Raw genomic sequence first — 17,011 nt, forward strand, 5'->3', positions numbered from 1 at the left:
TGTAGTTGCAGCAGCGGCAGTAAGTGCAGTAACTGTGTAAGTCGCAGCAGCTACAGTAGTTGTATTGGTAGCAGTAGTTACAGCAGTAGCAGCTGCTGCAGTAATTACATCAGAAGTGGAATCTGCATTGGCAGCAGTTGCAGCAGTAGCGGAAGTTGCAATGCAGAAGTTACAGCAGCTGCAGTAGTTTTTTCAGTGGTGGAAGCTGCAATGGCTGCAGTCGCAGCACTGCAGTAGATGCAGCAGTAATGGAAGTTGCAATAGCTCCAGTCGCAGCGGCTGTAGTAGTTCTATAAGTGGCGGAAGTTGCAATGGCTGCAGTCGCAGCACTGCAGTAGATGCAGCAGTATTGGAAGTTGCAATAGCTGCAGTCGCAGTACATGCTGCAGTATTGGACATTGCAATGGTAGCAATAGTTGTAGCAGTAGAGGTAGCTGGGTCCACTAAAGTTTGGAAAGTGTTGCTTTGTGCGTCAACATTACAGTAGGCTATGAAAAACAAGGATTAAGGTGTCTACTGCAATCTTATCCTAATATCGGCATGTACAAGCACATTTTCTAAGACAGAGAGAGGAGGATTAATCAATTGATTTGTTTGCTTACAGTTGCATCAAAATGCAGTTCTGAGTCAAAAAGCCAAACTTCCTTATCACTCAGGTGATGTTTAAGCAGCAGTTTGTCTTTTTGATATTTCCAGATGGAAATGACAGCAGAAGTCTTGGGAGATTCCACTTGTGTCCCCACTCAGGGTGTTTATGATTACCTGCTGGCTCAATCAGCTCTTCAAAAGCTCTTCAGTCACATCCACTGATCTCACAGAGGGCAGAGTTGCATCTGACAGGTAAATGAATTTTGATGGCACTGTCTGCCCAGCTTTCTCCAGGGACAAACCAAGGAGTTAAGCTGTTTCACACTCCCCAGGCTGTCTGAAGACCTGGCTTTGTAATAAGATCTCTACCTTGATAAGCACATCTCTCTGTCTAAGAGAGAGCAGCAATGTCTGCCAAATACCAGGATGCTCAATCTCGCTCTTTTATTCTTGCTCTTGCTTTCCAAATGAAGAATTACGAAATGGACAAAATTTCAACCATTTATCCTGTCTTGCAAGAAAACAGCAATAGAACATATATTTGTCACTATTCTGTTATCCATAACAATGGCAGTGAGTGGCCCTGCTTGTGTTGATCAGTCTTTACATTGGAGTTTAATGAAAACCTTTTTTTTTAAAAAGTAAGCTTCCCTTTGCAGGGCATCGTACCTGTCCTGCACACCAAACTTCTCAGATATATTGCCACATAGCCTCAAACTGAACAAAGCAAATGGAATTAAATCAGTCTTTACTTGACATTGCATCTGTCACAACAATTAAAGCATTAAATATTGCAAACAGGTATGTGCATTAAAAACTCCAGTTAGCGTTGTCTGAGTAAGACTTTGTCTGATTTGTATGCTACTGTATCGCATGGAGTGGAAGCCATCCGCTGGTTTCTGGAAGACCCACTTCAAGTCTTTTGGGGCCCCCATCAGTTGACACCAGGCTGAGCATCAGCTTTGTTGAAACATCTTTGTGTTTTTTTATGAAAAACAACTCATTTCTCCTTAAACCTTTACAATCTGCACCTACGTTATATTCTATACACTGTAAACTGCTGTATTTTTTATTGCACTTTATGACTTCTTTCCTGTCTGTGGCTTTCCAGTGTTGTCCTTCAATGTGCAGAACATCGTATTTTAACTTTCTACATGTTATATATCAAGAATCATCACCTGAAGAAGGCCCAAGAGCTAAAATATTTTTTGCTTTCTACTTTTTTAGTGTGGAATTAACCTCTGCTTCTTCCAATATCCAACATGGCTTGATTTCCTCATGCCTGTCAAAACCATCACTAAATTGTTCCTGTGATTGGGTGTGTGCCCTTTGATGAATCGCTGTCCCGCCTACAGGATGAACGGATATATCGAATGCAAAGACAACGCTGTTCTAAAATGGATTATATGTGAAGATACTTTTAAAAATGAAAGGCAGAGAATGTCAGCCATCATGCTGAAAAGTTATCATCAAACAGTTGTGAACAAAGATGTTTTGCATGTGGAAATTTCAGAGGTTCTAACTACAGTACTGCCATAATATTGGAAAAACAATAATCTGGAATCATGGTAGCTTTATGTTCATTATGTATTTCCATAATAGCATTTATAGTGTAATTGCCTCTCGGACTTGTCCTTTTTTTTTTAAAGTAAGTTATTGTTCGTAAGATGGGGCACTATGGAGTAAAACGCAGCACAAATAAGGTTTCAAATAATCAAGGACACCATTCCTGAACCAAGACCACATTAAATTCTATATGTTACCTCTTGGCACTAAAAATGTTTTTTGTTAAACTTTAAAGTCTGAAGAAAATGAAAACCTAATAACCACTCCTTCTGAACACCATGTCATATAAATCAAAGGCGAATTTAGATGCATCTCAGCAGTAACACTGTTAGGAAAACTTAACATAGCTGAGTAGTCTGTGTAAAGCCGTTTTTCTGAACTTTAATTTGCTTCATCAGAACACATCAGCTTTCAAGCGGCCCAGGCCTTTCTATCCATTATGGGCCTCGTTTTGTTTTCCTAGTTGCTGCCTCAACCTAGCCGAGTGGGGGGAGGGAGATTGGGGGAGGGGGGTTGGGTTGTCTTTATGACGAGCAGCATGTTTCCCCAATCAACCGCAGAATGATGATTCGAATCACCCAATTACTGCGCGACATTTGGATGGTTCACCAGTTAGAGGCAAGCAGGGGAGGGGCTTGTAGAAGAAGTCCCCACCCACTAGCGAGGGTTAGGCTGCGCGGGAGCTGCAGTTTCAGTTTGTTTTATTCACCATTTTGTGTAGCTGAGGGTAAAATTCAAATAAAAATCCAGTTTAAAACACGTTTATTTTTTGTTTTTTGTGCTTGGCGGCGAACTGCGTTTCTGTCTAAAGCGGTGTGTTTATTCACGCTTTGAGTTGCAAAACCGAAAGGTTTTATTTTTTTATCTCCCTGGGATTTTCCTTTTAAATATATATTTTAACCTCTACAGTATTTCTGCAAAATGTCAAGACCAGTGAGGTATGTTTGTTTTCTATGCTCTTCGTTTACGGTGAGAGTGCATGCACGCTGTGAGCTAAACGCACGCTACCATTGATAATGTAGGTTCTCTTTGACTATCTTGTGTGTGTTTAAGTTAAAAGGGTTGTAGTTTCTTATATTGTCTTTTTCTAATGCTCCCCTTTGGTAGCACTAAGCCTTGCAGTGCGTTGTTACGTTAACGTGTCCTGTCTTTTTGCGCGCACTTCGGGTTTGCATCCATTCTTAAGTTTCCCCGCCGCTAATCTCCTTTCAATGCAGCGTTTATATGCAACGCTTTAAAAAAAATAACCTAACTCGTTTTTGTATGTGTGCAGTGGCTAGTAAAACTGAAAATATGGCTACCCATTCATCCTGAGCAGAGACAGAAACGGCAGTAAAATCCCAGTCCCTGGATGTTACCGTCATTGGCTCATTGATGTGAAGATCTTGTTCGACTCCAGCTTGCACACCAGTTAAAACACAGCGCGAACTTTTTTTATATGCGTTGTTTTATAACAGACGTTGGTGCGCATTTTTAAAGAAAAAATCGCTGCTGAGGAGGGGGGGGGGGGTTGGGAGCGAGACTTGAAAAAACAACGTAACGTTACACAAACTGGACTCCCCGTTTCGCCTTCAACGCAGTAAATTAAAGACTAGGTATTCGAGTGATGTCACGAGGAGGGAGGGGGGGGGGTGTCTGTAGCTCGGGCGCCACACCTCCTCCTGCGCTCGACTTCTGGAAGTTGTGTTCCTGCGCGTCTCGTCTGGAGAGACGCAGAGCTCTTTCCACGCAGGTGGACGAGAGTTGCGGTCGCCGAAACGGGTCCCTTTGTTTCGCCGCGAGCCTGCCCCCGAGGCACTTGCGGCGCGGTCTGAGAACGGTGTCCGCGTGCAGCGCGTGTGCGGACGGCGGGGCCCGACACTAATGGAGCGTGGCTACACTGTAAATCACGTGGCGCTCTGTCGCGCGACTCGGGTTTTTTTTTCTTTGCGCCATCGAACAATGCGAACAACCAGCGAGACAGAGAAGCATTTTTTTTATCCTACACGTATTTAATTTTGACTTATCTTTGACACGTGAGCAGTGACACACGAACATATTAAATACCTTAATTCAGCCTAAGGCAGACATTCACCTGTCCCTAGCCCAGATAATGCATATATATCCTTTAGCCATGCTGCAGTTGCCTTAGAAATGTAGTGTTTAGCTGTGCAAAACATATTCCGTAACCGAGTAAGGCTAGAATTGCACCCATTTCACTTTCCATCTTGATATAAAACACGTATGAGGCCCTTCCCACTTAAAGGGTCCGTATGCCATTAATGGGCCCAACTCGAGTGATGTCACCTGGAGTCACGATTACGTCATGGGGCTTTATCGCCCTGTATTCTTGCATTTAGATTTGTATACGGTCCCGAGCCTGCAGTTTGAAAAAAAAAAACACCACAGAAAATTCTGGAAAAAACGAGAGCCACATGTTCACGCACGTTATGATTATAATACCATAAAACGGAGGAGTGTTGAATATTGCAGTCTGTACTGACATGGTTGCATTTGAAATAACCCCTGAGTGTTTAACGATATGGGGGGGGAGTAAAATTGCCTGATTAAATTGGTAAATTGAGTCTGTTGTGCTTATGTTGATACTGACACAAGAACCCAGGGCTTGTTTCTTTCTATTACTTGAACATAAAGCCTTCTTGTGATGCTTGTAGATCTACCTTAAACCAGATATTACAATACTTCATTAAACCGAGGTTGTGCTCACCTCGGGCAGCCTCTGCCTGTCTGTGCTAGGGTGAGAGCTCATTGGTTGGTCCGTGTGGGCCAGTGAAGTGACCTAGTTCCATGTGATTGATTTTTCTTTAATTCACCAGCTGAAAGAGCGATTCTGCCTAGCAATCCCCTGAGCACGGCTGATACTGGAGCCAATTAAGCCTAGACCTTAGAAACCTGTACTATCCAGAATGTTTTTTTTTAATCTATCGATTAAGGAATATTGAAGCAAACCTTGTGTGGTAGTATTAAGAAGCATCATCAGCGACAGGGTGAATTCCACGGGGAAGGCAAATCTTAACTGAAGTCTTCAAAAGATATTCTAATTTAATTTCCAAGTTCATACCTCCAGCACGTCACCAGTGTTTGGGATTTGCCTGAAATGGCTTCAGCGTGGAAAAGCTTGCCCTGTTGGAGTGCTCCTTCATTTCTCTGCAATTCCTGAAGAATCATCACAGCTTTTGTTGCTTAATGAATGCAGTGCAGTTTAAGGTGATTAATGTGTTTAAACAATTTAAATGGAGTCCTTTTGCTTTTCGTCTGATGATGAAATAAATCGATGTGCACCACACATCCAGTCTCACGCCGCAGAAAAAAATTGGTTTGAGCAACTTGCCAGGTTCTTAATTCAGGATATCAGGCTGTCTGTAAGGGGGAAGAGGTCGTAAAGAGCAGTTAAGTCAAAGGGTTTGTGTCAACATGGTCCAGGGAGTTGTAGCGGTCGGTCAGTAAGCTGTAGATTTGTCACTGATGCAGTCTGAGTCAAAGTAGCCTCAGCAGCAGTGAACATAAATTCTGTTTTATTAGGTGTTTGCTTTTATGAACTTATTTTACAATGTATGAACAATGATGTTTGTTGAACATTTATGAGCTATTAATATATAGTTGTGGGATTCTATGGAATTAAGCTGCAATCAGGTAGCTCCCTACTGCTTTTTGTGCACTGGCACACAGTCGTGTTCTGTAATATATATATCATTTTAAGTACATACGATTTACATTTCATTGGATCCTGTGAGACCTGATTAATACTGGAAATAAAAATGTTATCTCAGCTACTTCATCAATGAACAAAAGAGGCCTTCTAAAAGGCTTGTGAAACAGCTTTAAGAAGTTTCAGGTCTGTTGACATGAATTATTTATGAGACATATTGGTGGGGAAAAAAAGGTTTGTTTTTTGTAGTGCCTAGAGTTTAAAAGCCAACTTGTTTTCATTAAGTAAAAGCATCTCTTAAGGCAAGTAAGAAATCATAATTACAAATTTAATTGGACTATTGGTGCTGTTATCCATGGAGTCTTGCATAATTGTAGATTGTACACGTTATATAGTAGTTTCACAGACAACGCATCAAGAATGTAACTTGTTCTGCAATTTTAGCATGTTTACTTGCTTGGGGTAAAGTCATGTATTACTACAATTCGCAGGCTGTGAAAGCAAGACCTGAAATTTAAACTCTAAGCTTATTTACAATAATAGGTATTGTCTGTATTAAAAATGTGATCTCTCCTTTTTTAAAATTCAGGATCCATTATTTATCATACTTGGGCACCTCTAAGCCTTTTCCTTGGAATATTTGAGCAAATGTGTATTTTCCTTTTATGTGTTCATTTTGCTTATTATTGGATATGTTTAATACCATATAACATTTCTGAATCGATTTTTTTTCTAGACAGAATTATGTCAGATCAGTGATATATGCTTCTGAGCGGGAGGGGGAGGAGGGGGGTCGTTCGGTTGGTGTGCCATGTCCCTCCAGTTACCGACCACTCGCCACACCACGGTCTCCACTCTATCACTCATCCACTTCTGTCTTCTTTCCCTTTTGGATGATGTGACGCATCCTTAATGTGGCCCTTGTGAAACCAGCCGCCCAGGGCTGAACTCTCTCATTCGAGAGAAGAGCCTGCTGTGCAGACTCCAGTGTGAGCTGGGCTCTTGACACAAATGGGGAGAACAGTCCTGTTGAGTCTTATTGGAGCCCCAGTCTTAGATCAGCTGTTGTTTTGCAGCATTTGTAAATGAGCAATTTTTGCACACAGGTTCTCAAGCAAAACGCATTTGGTTTTACATGGGTATATATTTGAACTGTCTGTGGTGAGGGTGTTTCTCTGCTCTGGGGTCTTCTTATTAAGAAGCTGGTAATGCAGTGTCATTCATATGCAGTCTCTTGATTAGGTATGATAGCTGATAAGTAAAATAACATTTTAGTTTATAAGAAAAGTATTAGAACAGTAAGCATTATATACAATGTATGTCTTCTCTGGAAGCAGTCCAGAGAAGAGCAACCAGATACATTCTGGGGTTTAAAAGAATGTCCTCTACACTGACAGATTGAAAGAATCAAACCTTTTTTTAGTCTTGAACAGAGAAGCCTCAGGGAATCTGATACAAGTGTTAAGAATCCTCAAAGGCATTGACAAAGTCAACCCAGCGGACTATGTGAAAAGTATGTGAAAGTGCATTTAAAACTGAAGATATGAGGCATTTCTTTACACAAAGGGTTGTGGGAGTATGGAACAAGCTACCCAGCCTATTGGGAAAAGTAAATACCCCGGTTTCTTTCAAGAAAAGAGTGGATGATCAATTACCTGCTAACTACCAAACAAACTAATGTGGCCAATCAGTCCACTCTCTTATGTAACCTTTCTTATCTTGTTAAAATGAAGGCTTCTTTTCAGCATTGCTGTTACACCTTTTCTGGTAAGGAAGATTCTGTCAGACATGGAAAGGGTTTTACAGGAAGCTGCTGATTGTAAATGGATTTGTGTATATTTTTCTGCACAACTTTAGGAAAGGTAGTTAGGCCAGGAAAAAGTCTGAAGATTTGCACATTAATGAAAGTCAGGCATGCCCTCCCTTCCTCTTGCAAAAAGCATGGAAAAGGAAACTTTTTTACTTGTAGCTCATGTAAACTGATGAGCATCATTCATTCAGTTTGTTGGTTTTGGTCTCACAGCAGGGAAGTTCAGCTACTCCAGAGTTGTTCCTCTTGCTAAGAGGGTGTTGGATTTAACCCATGACTTCTAAAGCTAAAAAGTGTTTTTCCACCTGTATATGATATCCTCTCTGTGAATGCATTAAAAAATAATACATTGAAAATGCTCTGCGTTTGGTGCCATCTCCCCCTCTGTCTGTGGGGCACCTTGAAGTCAGGGGGCCCAGTGATGTTTGTCAACTCTGTTTGGTACAGGGTCACACAATGTGAAGTGGCCATGTTCTCTCGTGTCCATCAAGCCCCTCAGCCTGCAGGAGCTTCAGTGCTGAATGGAGAAGGGGTGTGTCCCTTGCAGATGTCATTTCACACACCTGGCTCATTACAGATGTCCTGTTTCGCTGGGAGAAGAGGGAGTTAACGATCCAAAACAAGTCATGCTCATCTGCCCCCTGGCGTAACCGAGCCAGGAGTGAGCCGTTGCCTTGAGGGGAATCCCAGTCTCAAACCTGCGACATGTTTGATCGTCGGACCCAGCCTGCACCTGGATCAGATGGGCCTCTCTGGAGCCCTGATAAGTCTGTTTTTAAGCAGTTGTACTTAAAGTTGCGAAATGCAGAAGCATAATATAAAGACAAATGTGTTTTTACCCAATATATATTCTCTCGGATAATGAGGAGAAATCTAGCTGTTATAACGCGGTATGGAGGCTGGTCATTAGCCAGAATAAGAACATTAGAGCAGTTCCAAACAAGAAGAGGCCGTTTGGCCCATCGAGCCCGTTTGCCAGTTAAGCGGGTGTGTTAAAGAGAAAAAACGGCTCAAGTCGACGAACAATCCAAAGAAACGGGTCCTTTCATTCAAAAAAGCAACACGCTCGCCCAAAATGGTCTCTTTCAGTTTGCAAGTGAAATGGATACCTTTCAGCCAACATTGCAAGCACAGTTTACATGCTGGAAAACTGTAAACCCTTCACTTGATTCACGGAAGTTTGAATTTCCCTCCCCCTCTTTAGTTGGCTACAGCTGCCGATGTGAATTCAAGAGTACAAGTACTCCGCCACTGAAGCAGGGCTCCGCACTAACTGAGGACGATGTGAACTTTTCTCTCCCTGCCTTCTCTTCTGTTTTTTTGGACATTCATTTATCAAGGAGCAGCTTAAAGCAATGAAGTTATTGGTGAGACCCGCTAACATAACCTATGGCTGCAGGTACAGTGCCTCAGAATGTGTACAGAGCCCTGCCTCATTGCAGTGAGCAACATCCATGCAGCACAGTGCTAGGCAAGAGAGGAGATGCTCACATGCAAAATGGATTTGTTCTTCTTGGTGTTCATGGTACAAAATTGGTTTGGTGCTTTTGGTTTTAAACGCAGACAATAAAAATATTTGTGAGTCTTTGTAAATCAGTGTTCATGGATCAATAGGTGGTGCTATTCCCTCTGGACCAGGATTTCCACCCGGTTCTGCAGCATGGTGACCGGACGCAGCAGGCTTTAGGAGGTTATGTCCTTTAGACGACACATTAAATTTAGGACCTGACTGTTTCATCATTAAAGACTCCTTGACACTTTTCGTAAGGATGTGTTAATGCTAGTGCATGTTTCTTGGTTACAGTCCATTCTGGTATTGCAGAATTTGATCTCCCCCAATCAAGTTGGTGAAGATCCCTTCCCTACCTGCACTGCTGTGCGGCGGGGCTGCTGGTACAGAGCGGCTGCGCTACATCAACCTGGCAGAAGCAGAAGTGGGCTTGTTCCTCAGTGTAAAAGCACTATACACGTGCAAGGAATTATTGTAATTATGAAAGTGCATGAAGTCTGAGAAACCAGACCAAGGACTGCTGGTGGGGTTGAGTGAGGGGTTGAGTCTCTGTGACATCCTGCTTCATTGCTTTTGGATCCGTTGGAAAAGCTCAGCTGGAGCACAAGCATGTTATTAGATCAGAGGGAAAGGAAGTGCAGAGAGTGCATTTTAATGTCTTCATCCCTCCTCCCAGGTGTGTACCACCCTGTTTATGTATCTTTTTTCTTCTTACAGGAACAGGAAGGTAGTGGATTACTCACAGTTCCAGGAGTCTGATGATGCAGGTGAGAACTCAGTCTGAAATTCCTTTTGGGCTTTTGGTCAAGATTGTGAAAGGTGGGGGAGACGTATACGATTCTGCTTTGGTGAGAGCTAGTTCACATTCCTATAATTCATAGCAATTTCTTGCCTTTAACAAACAGTTCGCAGGGTTCCCCGTTAAATATGAATAAATATGTGAGTGTGAATAGTGTGGAAGCGAGACCCATGAGAGCCACTTCCAGCACTCAGGGGGCCAAAGGGTTTCTGGTTTTCATTGAACCTCGGGTTTTAGTCTGCAGTGAACTGAGTGAAAAAGTAGGAGGACTGTTGCTCAGTCACCCAGTGTTAAACCATGACGTCTGCTGGGCTTCCGCCTTCAAGGACCAGAGCTGCTCAGGTGTGTCAAACCAGCCAGCTGAATTCTGTCTTTGAAGTGACTGCGTTACGGATAAATTGTTTTTCGACAGAGTCCCTTTCATGTGGACAGGATATAGAGAGAACATGCCTGCAGCAAAGCAACTAAACGGCAGACGGGCACACCTCCTCACCGGCCACTGAGGTTTACTTCAGGAAGTTCCGTGCTTTGAGTTTTGTGCCGATTTAGCTCTTGTGCGACAATGAAGCACAATGATTTGCTTAGCAGGATTGTTCCATTTTCCAAGGAATCACAAGTAACTTCTCATCTCTGATTTTTTAACTGGCGGCTTAATCCCCAGCTTTGTCGGTGTGTAGACAGTTTTACAAGAATGTGTCAGCACAACTGACCATTTGTCTGAAACTTGGTTTGTACATAATTGTTAGCATTACAGGCTTCAGGTTACCTGTCCCTTTATTTTTGGCGTTTTTCACTAGGTTCTCTTAATTAGGCCCTTGCAATCCCATCTTGGACTGCTTAGCAGAGCCGCAGTGACTGCAGAGTTTTGGACAGACTGCAGACCTGTACTTTATTAAGGCTCTGAGAAACCAGAGAAAAAGCAGTTTGGTTTTATATGGCTATATAGAAAGCCATTTTATCTGTGTATGCTGCTTTGCAGGCAGGATATTTCTGTTGGGGGGGGGGGGGGGTTATAATAGGGAATTGTAGCACATTCTTTTTTCTTTTTGGTTTATGATGTAGTGTTAGCAGCTGGAATGCATTTTAGCTGCTTGCATTTCAAGGATATGAACCACCTTTGTACTATGCTGGAAGTCTAGTGGGTCTGGCCTCTTGTGGTTATGAATTATACACACGCAGTACAATAAGTTGTGTTTTAGGTTAACCATCAGGCATTATAATTGCCTGCAATTATTAGGCCAGATGGGCAGAAGCCTTAAAATTGCCCTTAAAACCTAAGTACATAAAACATGCACAATACAGTACTGATCATATCCCTTCAATCAAACAATGAAAAGTTTATTAGTATAATACTAGATCGCGAGTCGAACAGTTATCCCGAATGGTTGTTAATTTTGCTGTAATGGAGAGTCCTAATCCTGTTCCATCGTGAAAGCCCTTTTTACACAGCTGATCCTCCATGCCTTATTCTGAGATCCTGCCCTACCTGAACTATGATTTTGTTTAATTCAGGGTAGTTTTAAGTGTTAATCAAGGTTGGAGCTACGCTTAAGTGTGTTTAAAACTGAGAACGCAAAGGGTTGTGAGAGTCTGCATCAAGGTGCCTCGCCCACGCTGTTACTGCTGCCCTGGTTTCTTTCTGATACCCTGAACGAGTTCCTTTGATCAGTGAGTTCCTATCACAGGGGCTTGGGCCAAAGTGCCGCCTCTCGTTTGTAACCGTTCTTTTGACAGCTCCGGCCCTGTACTGAGATAGGTGGCTCACAGAGCCAGGGCTGATCCTCTGTGAACCTTCTGGGGAAAAATGGGCTCCAGTCTGAAGTGATTCTGGGGCAAGAATGTAAACCTGTTCAGTGTTCATGGCTTTGTAAATCCTGAGGGTGTCCAGCCCCCGGATTCCCAGTGAATTCAAAGGTGCTGTAAAAGACTGGTGCAGGATTCCCAGCTGAATTGAGTCTCTCTCTGCCTTTCACTTTCGTGGCCCTTAATGTTCCGTTGTTGTTGTTGTAATCCCCCCCCCCCCCCCCCCCCCCGAAGGACTTGGACCCAACTGTGAATACAGGCTTATCCAATTTCCTTTCCTTTGTTGTCACCACAGATGAAGAGTATGGGAGGGACTCTGGGCCTCCCAGCAAGAAGATCCGTGCGTCTTCTCGGGAAGTGAAGCCGAAGAAGAGGCCGGGGAAGAACTCGCAGGAAGACAGGTGATTCGCCTCCCTGTCCTTCCAGTCTTGAGCACGAGCGCGGCCTGCCTTTCTGCGGCCTAGAAACGGGCCTCGTTGCTGCCCGGCACCTTGCGTATGAGACAGGGAGGTGTTCTGGGGGAGGCCCAGGGGGTCTGTACACCGTGGGGAAAAAAAAGTACCCACCTGTCCTCCAGCCACCCGAATTAATTTATTTTTACCTTTTTCAGTGAGGATTCAGACGACAAAGCGAAGTCCAAAGATGACTCGGCAGGTAAGGTCAGACAGCATGAAGTAAACTGAAATTAAAAGTGGTAGCACACAGTGTATACTCAGTTCTGGGTGCTGTCCCTTGATTTGCATGGGAATTGTAACATTAAAAGGACTGTTCTAGACAGTATGAAAACGGGTCTGATGTTTAACATTTGAACAGTGCAACAGAGGCCACTTGGGAATTTTACTTCCTCCAGCAGCGAAGGCAGTGTTTCTTACCTTCCCTTATTCTTCCATTTTGAAAAATCTGTCTAACTGTGCAAGCAAAATGTTGTCAGAAAATGCTGCAAACCTTTTTTTTTTCTTCCCCACACAGATGATTTTGGCAGCGAGGATGACAATGACTTTGAAGGAGAGGAGGAGGAGGAGGAAGAGGGGGGAGACAGTGATTATGACGGTTCTAAAAAGGGCAAAAAGGGAAAGAAGCCTAAAGTGGAGAGGACAGCCAAACGGACACCCAAGTCACGGAAAAGACCAGCAGGTACAGCCAACATCCTCTTGAGAATGGGTGTTATTTTTAAATCTTTATAGGTGTCTGTGTCTTGTTAGTTGAATTGAGGTGAAAGTAATTAAGCTATGGGGCAGATGGGTTACAGTGCTGCTGCTTCTCAAGTCTAGGATTTCCTTTTCATCTTCTGGGCTGAAGTACCTTCTGTGTGGAGTTTGCATGCTCTGTGTTGAGTGGCCTGGCTGAATTGCCCATTCCATGACAAGTGGGAGTGGGGCCCCTGTCTAGCTCTGCTGCAAAATCAATTCCAACATAGTGTGGACAGTACTAGTATGGACAGTGTTCAGGTGGACCAGGTGTTCAGGTGGAGAGCTCTTCTCATTCATTAGGAGTATTTAGTCCTAGTGGCCAACATAGAGTTAATTATAAATGAAATCCAGCTGTAGATTCTTAATCTCAAAACTGCAGTATTTCTGCTTCATCAGAAGGATGAAGCACTGGAATATAGTAACATGCTGCTGGTAACGATGGTAACGCACAGTGAGTCAGTGGCAGAGCTGGAGCTTGAATTGGAGACATCCTGGTGAGAGAGCCTTTTCCTGAATTACTGTGTAATTTCTAATAGTTCTGTGCACATTTACGGTATGCTTTAGTTTCATCTTTGCACAACATCTCAGAAAAACAATAGTAACTGAATTCTTTAGCTTTTGTGAAATACAAATATGCCCAAGCGTTACATGGGCTGGAGCCACTGAACTGTAGAAATGAATGCAAAGACAGTAGCTTGTAGCCTAAATCTTGGAGGTTGTGTCCCAGAATCCCTTGAGCTCAGGGAAATAACTGCCTGTGTTTGTCCCATGACCCCTCCAGATGACAGCGACGATGACCGAGAGGTGAGCAAGAAGGTGCGGCAGCAGCGCCAGGCTGCCTCCAAGGCCGTGTCCAAGCAGAGGGAGATGTTGCTGGACGACGGGGGCAGTGAGGATGAGGAGAAGGACGAGGATGATCAGGCCTTCCTGGACAGTAAGATTTGGAGAAGGCCGGGCAAACATAAAAGTGTAACAGTTTGGCCAAATGTAGCTGTTGTCTCTCTGTTGCACTCCCGTCTTCTGTTGTGGAAAGTGAGGGTAAATCCGAGGAGTTTAACAGCAGACCAGAGGCCTGGTAGTTCCTCTGCGCTGAGATGAAGACGTCTCCCCGTGACGTGCCCTACTCTGTCCTCTCGCTCAGTCCTCCTCCTCTCTTTCTGTCCATAGAGGAGTCAGGCAGCGACGAGGATTTCATGGTTGATGACGACGACGACAGCGACTACGGACACTCGAGAAAGAAGAGCAAGAAAGTGGTGAAGAGGACCAAGCCCGACAGGAAGGAAAAGAAGTCTCCCAAACCTAGACTAAAGGCCACAGGTGGGGTACCTGGGTCTCCTGATGCCTTTAGCTCAGTGTTTAATTGATTAAAAAAGTGCTTAGAGGACTACATTCCTAAAAGCTTAGGGCTTTTTCACAAATAAAAAGGGACATATCCAGGCTTGATCAACACTAGAAAACATATGACTTTTAGAAGACTTATGTGTTATGTATCCATTGTTTTGTGGAAATAACTTTTTTTGGGGGTAAGGATGTATTTGTCGGTGGTATTAAACATGTTTAACGTCGTTAGGTGACCAGGAGCCTGGCCTGGAGTCGAAACTCGTGTCCAGAAAGCACAATTTGTGGGTTAAAAGTGGCTAACGTTGCTTCCTTATCCTGTTCTCCCATCATCCCCCACCCGCAGTGACTCCCAGTCCCATGAAGGGCAAGGGCAAAGGTCGACCCAGCGCGGCCAGGGCTTCCGAGAAGTCCTACAAAGAGGAAGAGGAGGAGCCAGAGAGCCCCCCCGAAGAGGAGGAAGAGCTGGAGAAGAAGGACTCCCCTCCTCCAAAGAAAACAGAGGACCCGACTGAGGAGGAAGAGGACGTATCGGAAGAAGAGGCTCCTTCTGGGGAGGACTAACCGCTTGGAACGGGAGGGTCTTTCTCTCGTTTTTCTTTCTTTCATTTTTAGATCGTAGACAGTTTCAGTTTTCTGTGTCTGCCTGGCTCAACGGTTTGGACAAATTCTTAATATTTTTTCTTGCTTTTTTTTTGCCTGTAAATACCATATCTCAAAGGAGAGTGTGTGTGTGTGTGCGTGCGTGATTGTGTGTGTGAGAGAGTGTAGGGGGCAAATCTTTACCAATTCAGGTGATGAATGTAGTCCTGTTTTTTCTGCTTGATTTTAATGAGCCCCCATCCACACTGTTCAGTGAAGCTGTGCTCCACAAGCACTAAAACCTTTGTGAGGAGGAAGAGGGCTTCTAAGAAGGAAATGTTACACAAGTCAAGAACCAAGTCAGTCCAAGACTGATCAGCCTCTGTCCTCCTGAATAGTACCGTTGCAGGCCTTGCTCACAACTTAGGTATTGTGGAGGAATTCAAGCTGTTGCATGGTACAGTTATGCAGGAAAATTGATTGACAGGTGTTGACTTCACCCTGCAGAGTGCAGAACCTGGGTCAGGTGAACACAGTGAAGTGCACACCCGACACTCCTACAGGCTGCATCTTGACCATGAGAACAGGAACAGGTGTTCTGTCTTGGATGCCCACTGCAGGTTCCTGACAGCAGCTTGCTGTGGCAGAACATGTATTTTCTGCAGATGTTTTTTTTTTTAGAGATCATTGTACAACACTATCTTACTTCGATAAGAACACCTGTTGAGTAGAACCTCTCTGGATTGAAATCTCCTGCTTAACCTGTGCAGGAATCAGTGTAAGAAGCCTGTTTGTGGAGGATTTCATAGTGTAACTGCTTTTTACATAAAGATACAGTAATGGTCAAGTCTGCCTGCTGACCCACCTGGACCTTATATTTTTCAAATGTTGTTTTTATGGGGGTGAAAACATTCGATTTTAGAACGTTTTCTGTGCAAACACTTATTACTTGGGGCAAATAGGTTTGTTTTGATTTTTTTTTTTAAAGTGCGTGGATACGTCACTATTTTTGTGGGGGGGGCGCATTCTTTGCAGTGAAGCTGCACTGGATTAAAAAAGGTTAAAACATGAAGATAAAAAGCATTAAGGATAAACTGCCACAAGTAACTTGTAATTGGAAGTTTGCCATGCGGAACATGTTTGTGTGTTTGGATCTTGAAAACCTGTATGTTCATGTTCCGTTTTCCTGGGCACAGGTGTGTGTTGCCATACAGCATTGACAGGTGGTTCTGTCCAGGCCTGAGCTGGTACTGACAGTTTTCTCTTCAGCACCTCATCTTCTAATAGCTGCTTAGTTTTAGTGACGCACATTGATGTTCCAAACTTTCTCACATCTGAGGTGAAGCTTGAGTTCAGATGATGTGGTTTTTTTAAGTCTATCACAGGTAAAAAGAACACCTTTGTTTCCTGGACATAAAAGTGTCTGACAGTTCAATCCCTTGCGCCAGGCCTTTTCTCTCTCTTTTTTTTTTAATTCTTTTTGGTTTGGTTTTCAAAACAAAAGTCCAAAAATGAATGTTTTTTTTTCTTTCTCGATTTTTTTGTAATGTTTGTTTTTTATGAAAAAATAAAAATGTATCTTGATTTTAAGAAAAAAAAATCACATCTATCTCTTTTCTCAAAATCCAGAAAGGAAGATATATGAAAAAACCCAAGTGTGGAAATGGATTGTTCCTAGGCACTTGTGGTGTATTTAAGGGTTTGGGTTTTATGTAGTAGGTCCTATACAGAAATGAACTGAGAACCTGTGCCTCCTATCCCCCTTCCCGCCCTCCGCCCGCAAAAATAAAAAGCATGAGTTGGTTGAGAGCAGCTTAAAACATTAAGACTTGAAATGTTCCATTTCCAGTGGGCTGGTGTCCATTTTCATAACACTACTGTTAAACGGGAGTGCTGTTTATCAATAGCGTTGCACATCAATGTGAATGCACTATTTGGATGTAAATACATTTTACTGGAAAATTTAAATTCATATTGATCAAATCAAGTCAAATGCGCAGACTGCCTAGCACTGGCCTCTCATACTTCACGATGGATTAGTCTACACAGGAGTGTTCGCAAAATGTTTTCTGCTCACCACCAACTTCAGAGAGTAGTAATTGACTTTGTTTCCAAGAGCCTTTAGAATGTGGACTTGGTTCTTTAAACCTTTATTTTGGCATCTGGTGTCCTACAA

At 43.3% G+C, this 17,011-nt stretch overlaps 1 protein-coding gene across 1 annotated transcript; it reads left to right on the top strand.

Moving 5' to 3' along the window:
• The first annotated feature begins 2,810 nt into the window (after positions 1-2,810).
• On the top strand, positions 2,811-16,435 carry nucks1a (nuclear casein kinase and cyclin-dependent kinase substrate 1a). The gene is made up of 8 exons (XM_088921022.1): positions 2,811-3,092; positions 9,841-9,890; positions 12,021-12,126; positions 12,336-12,379; positions 12,695-12,859; positions 13,697-13,849; positions 14,083-14,232; positions 14,600-16,435. Exons 1-8 carry the CDS (start codon positions 3,076-3,078, stop codon positions 14,815-14,817), a joined length of 903 nt encoding a protein of 300 aa, XP_088777148.1. The 5' UTR covers positions 2,811-3,075; the 3' UTR covers positions 14,818-16,435.
• The last annotated feature ends 576 nt before the right edge of the window (positions 16,436-17,011 follow it).

The sequence above is a fragment of the Atractosteus spatula genome, chromosome 7, assembly GCF_055471065.1.
Source record: "Atractosteus spatula isolate fAtrSpa1 chromosome 7, fAtrSpa1.hap1, whole genome shotgun sequence".
NCBI classification, from domain to species: Eukaryota; Metazoa; Chordata; class Actinopteri; order Semionotiformes; family Lepisosteidae; genus Atractosteus; species Atractosteus spatula.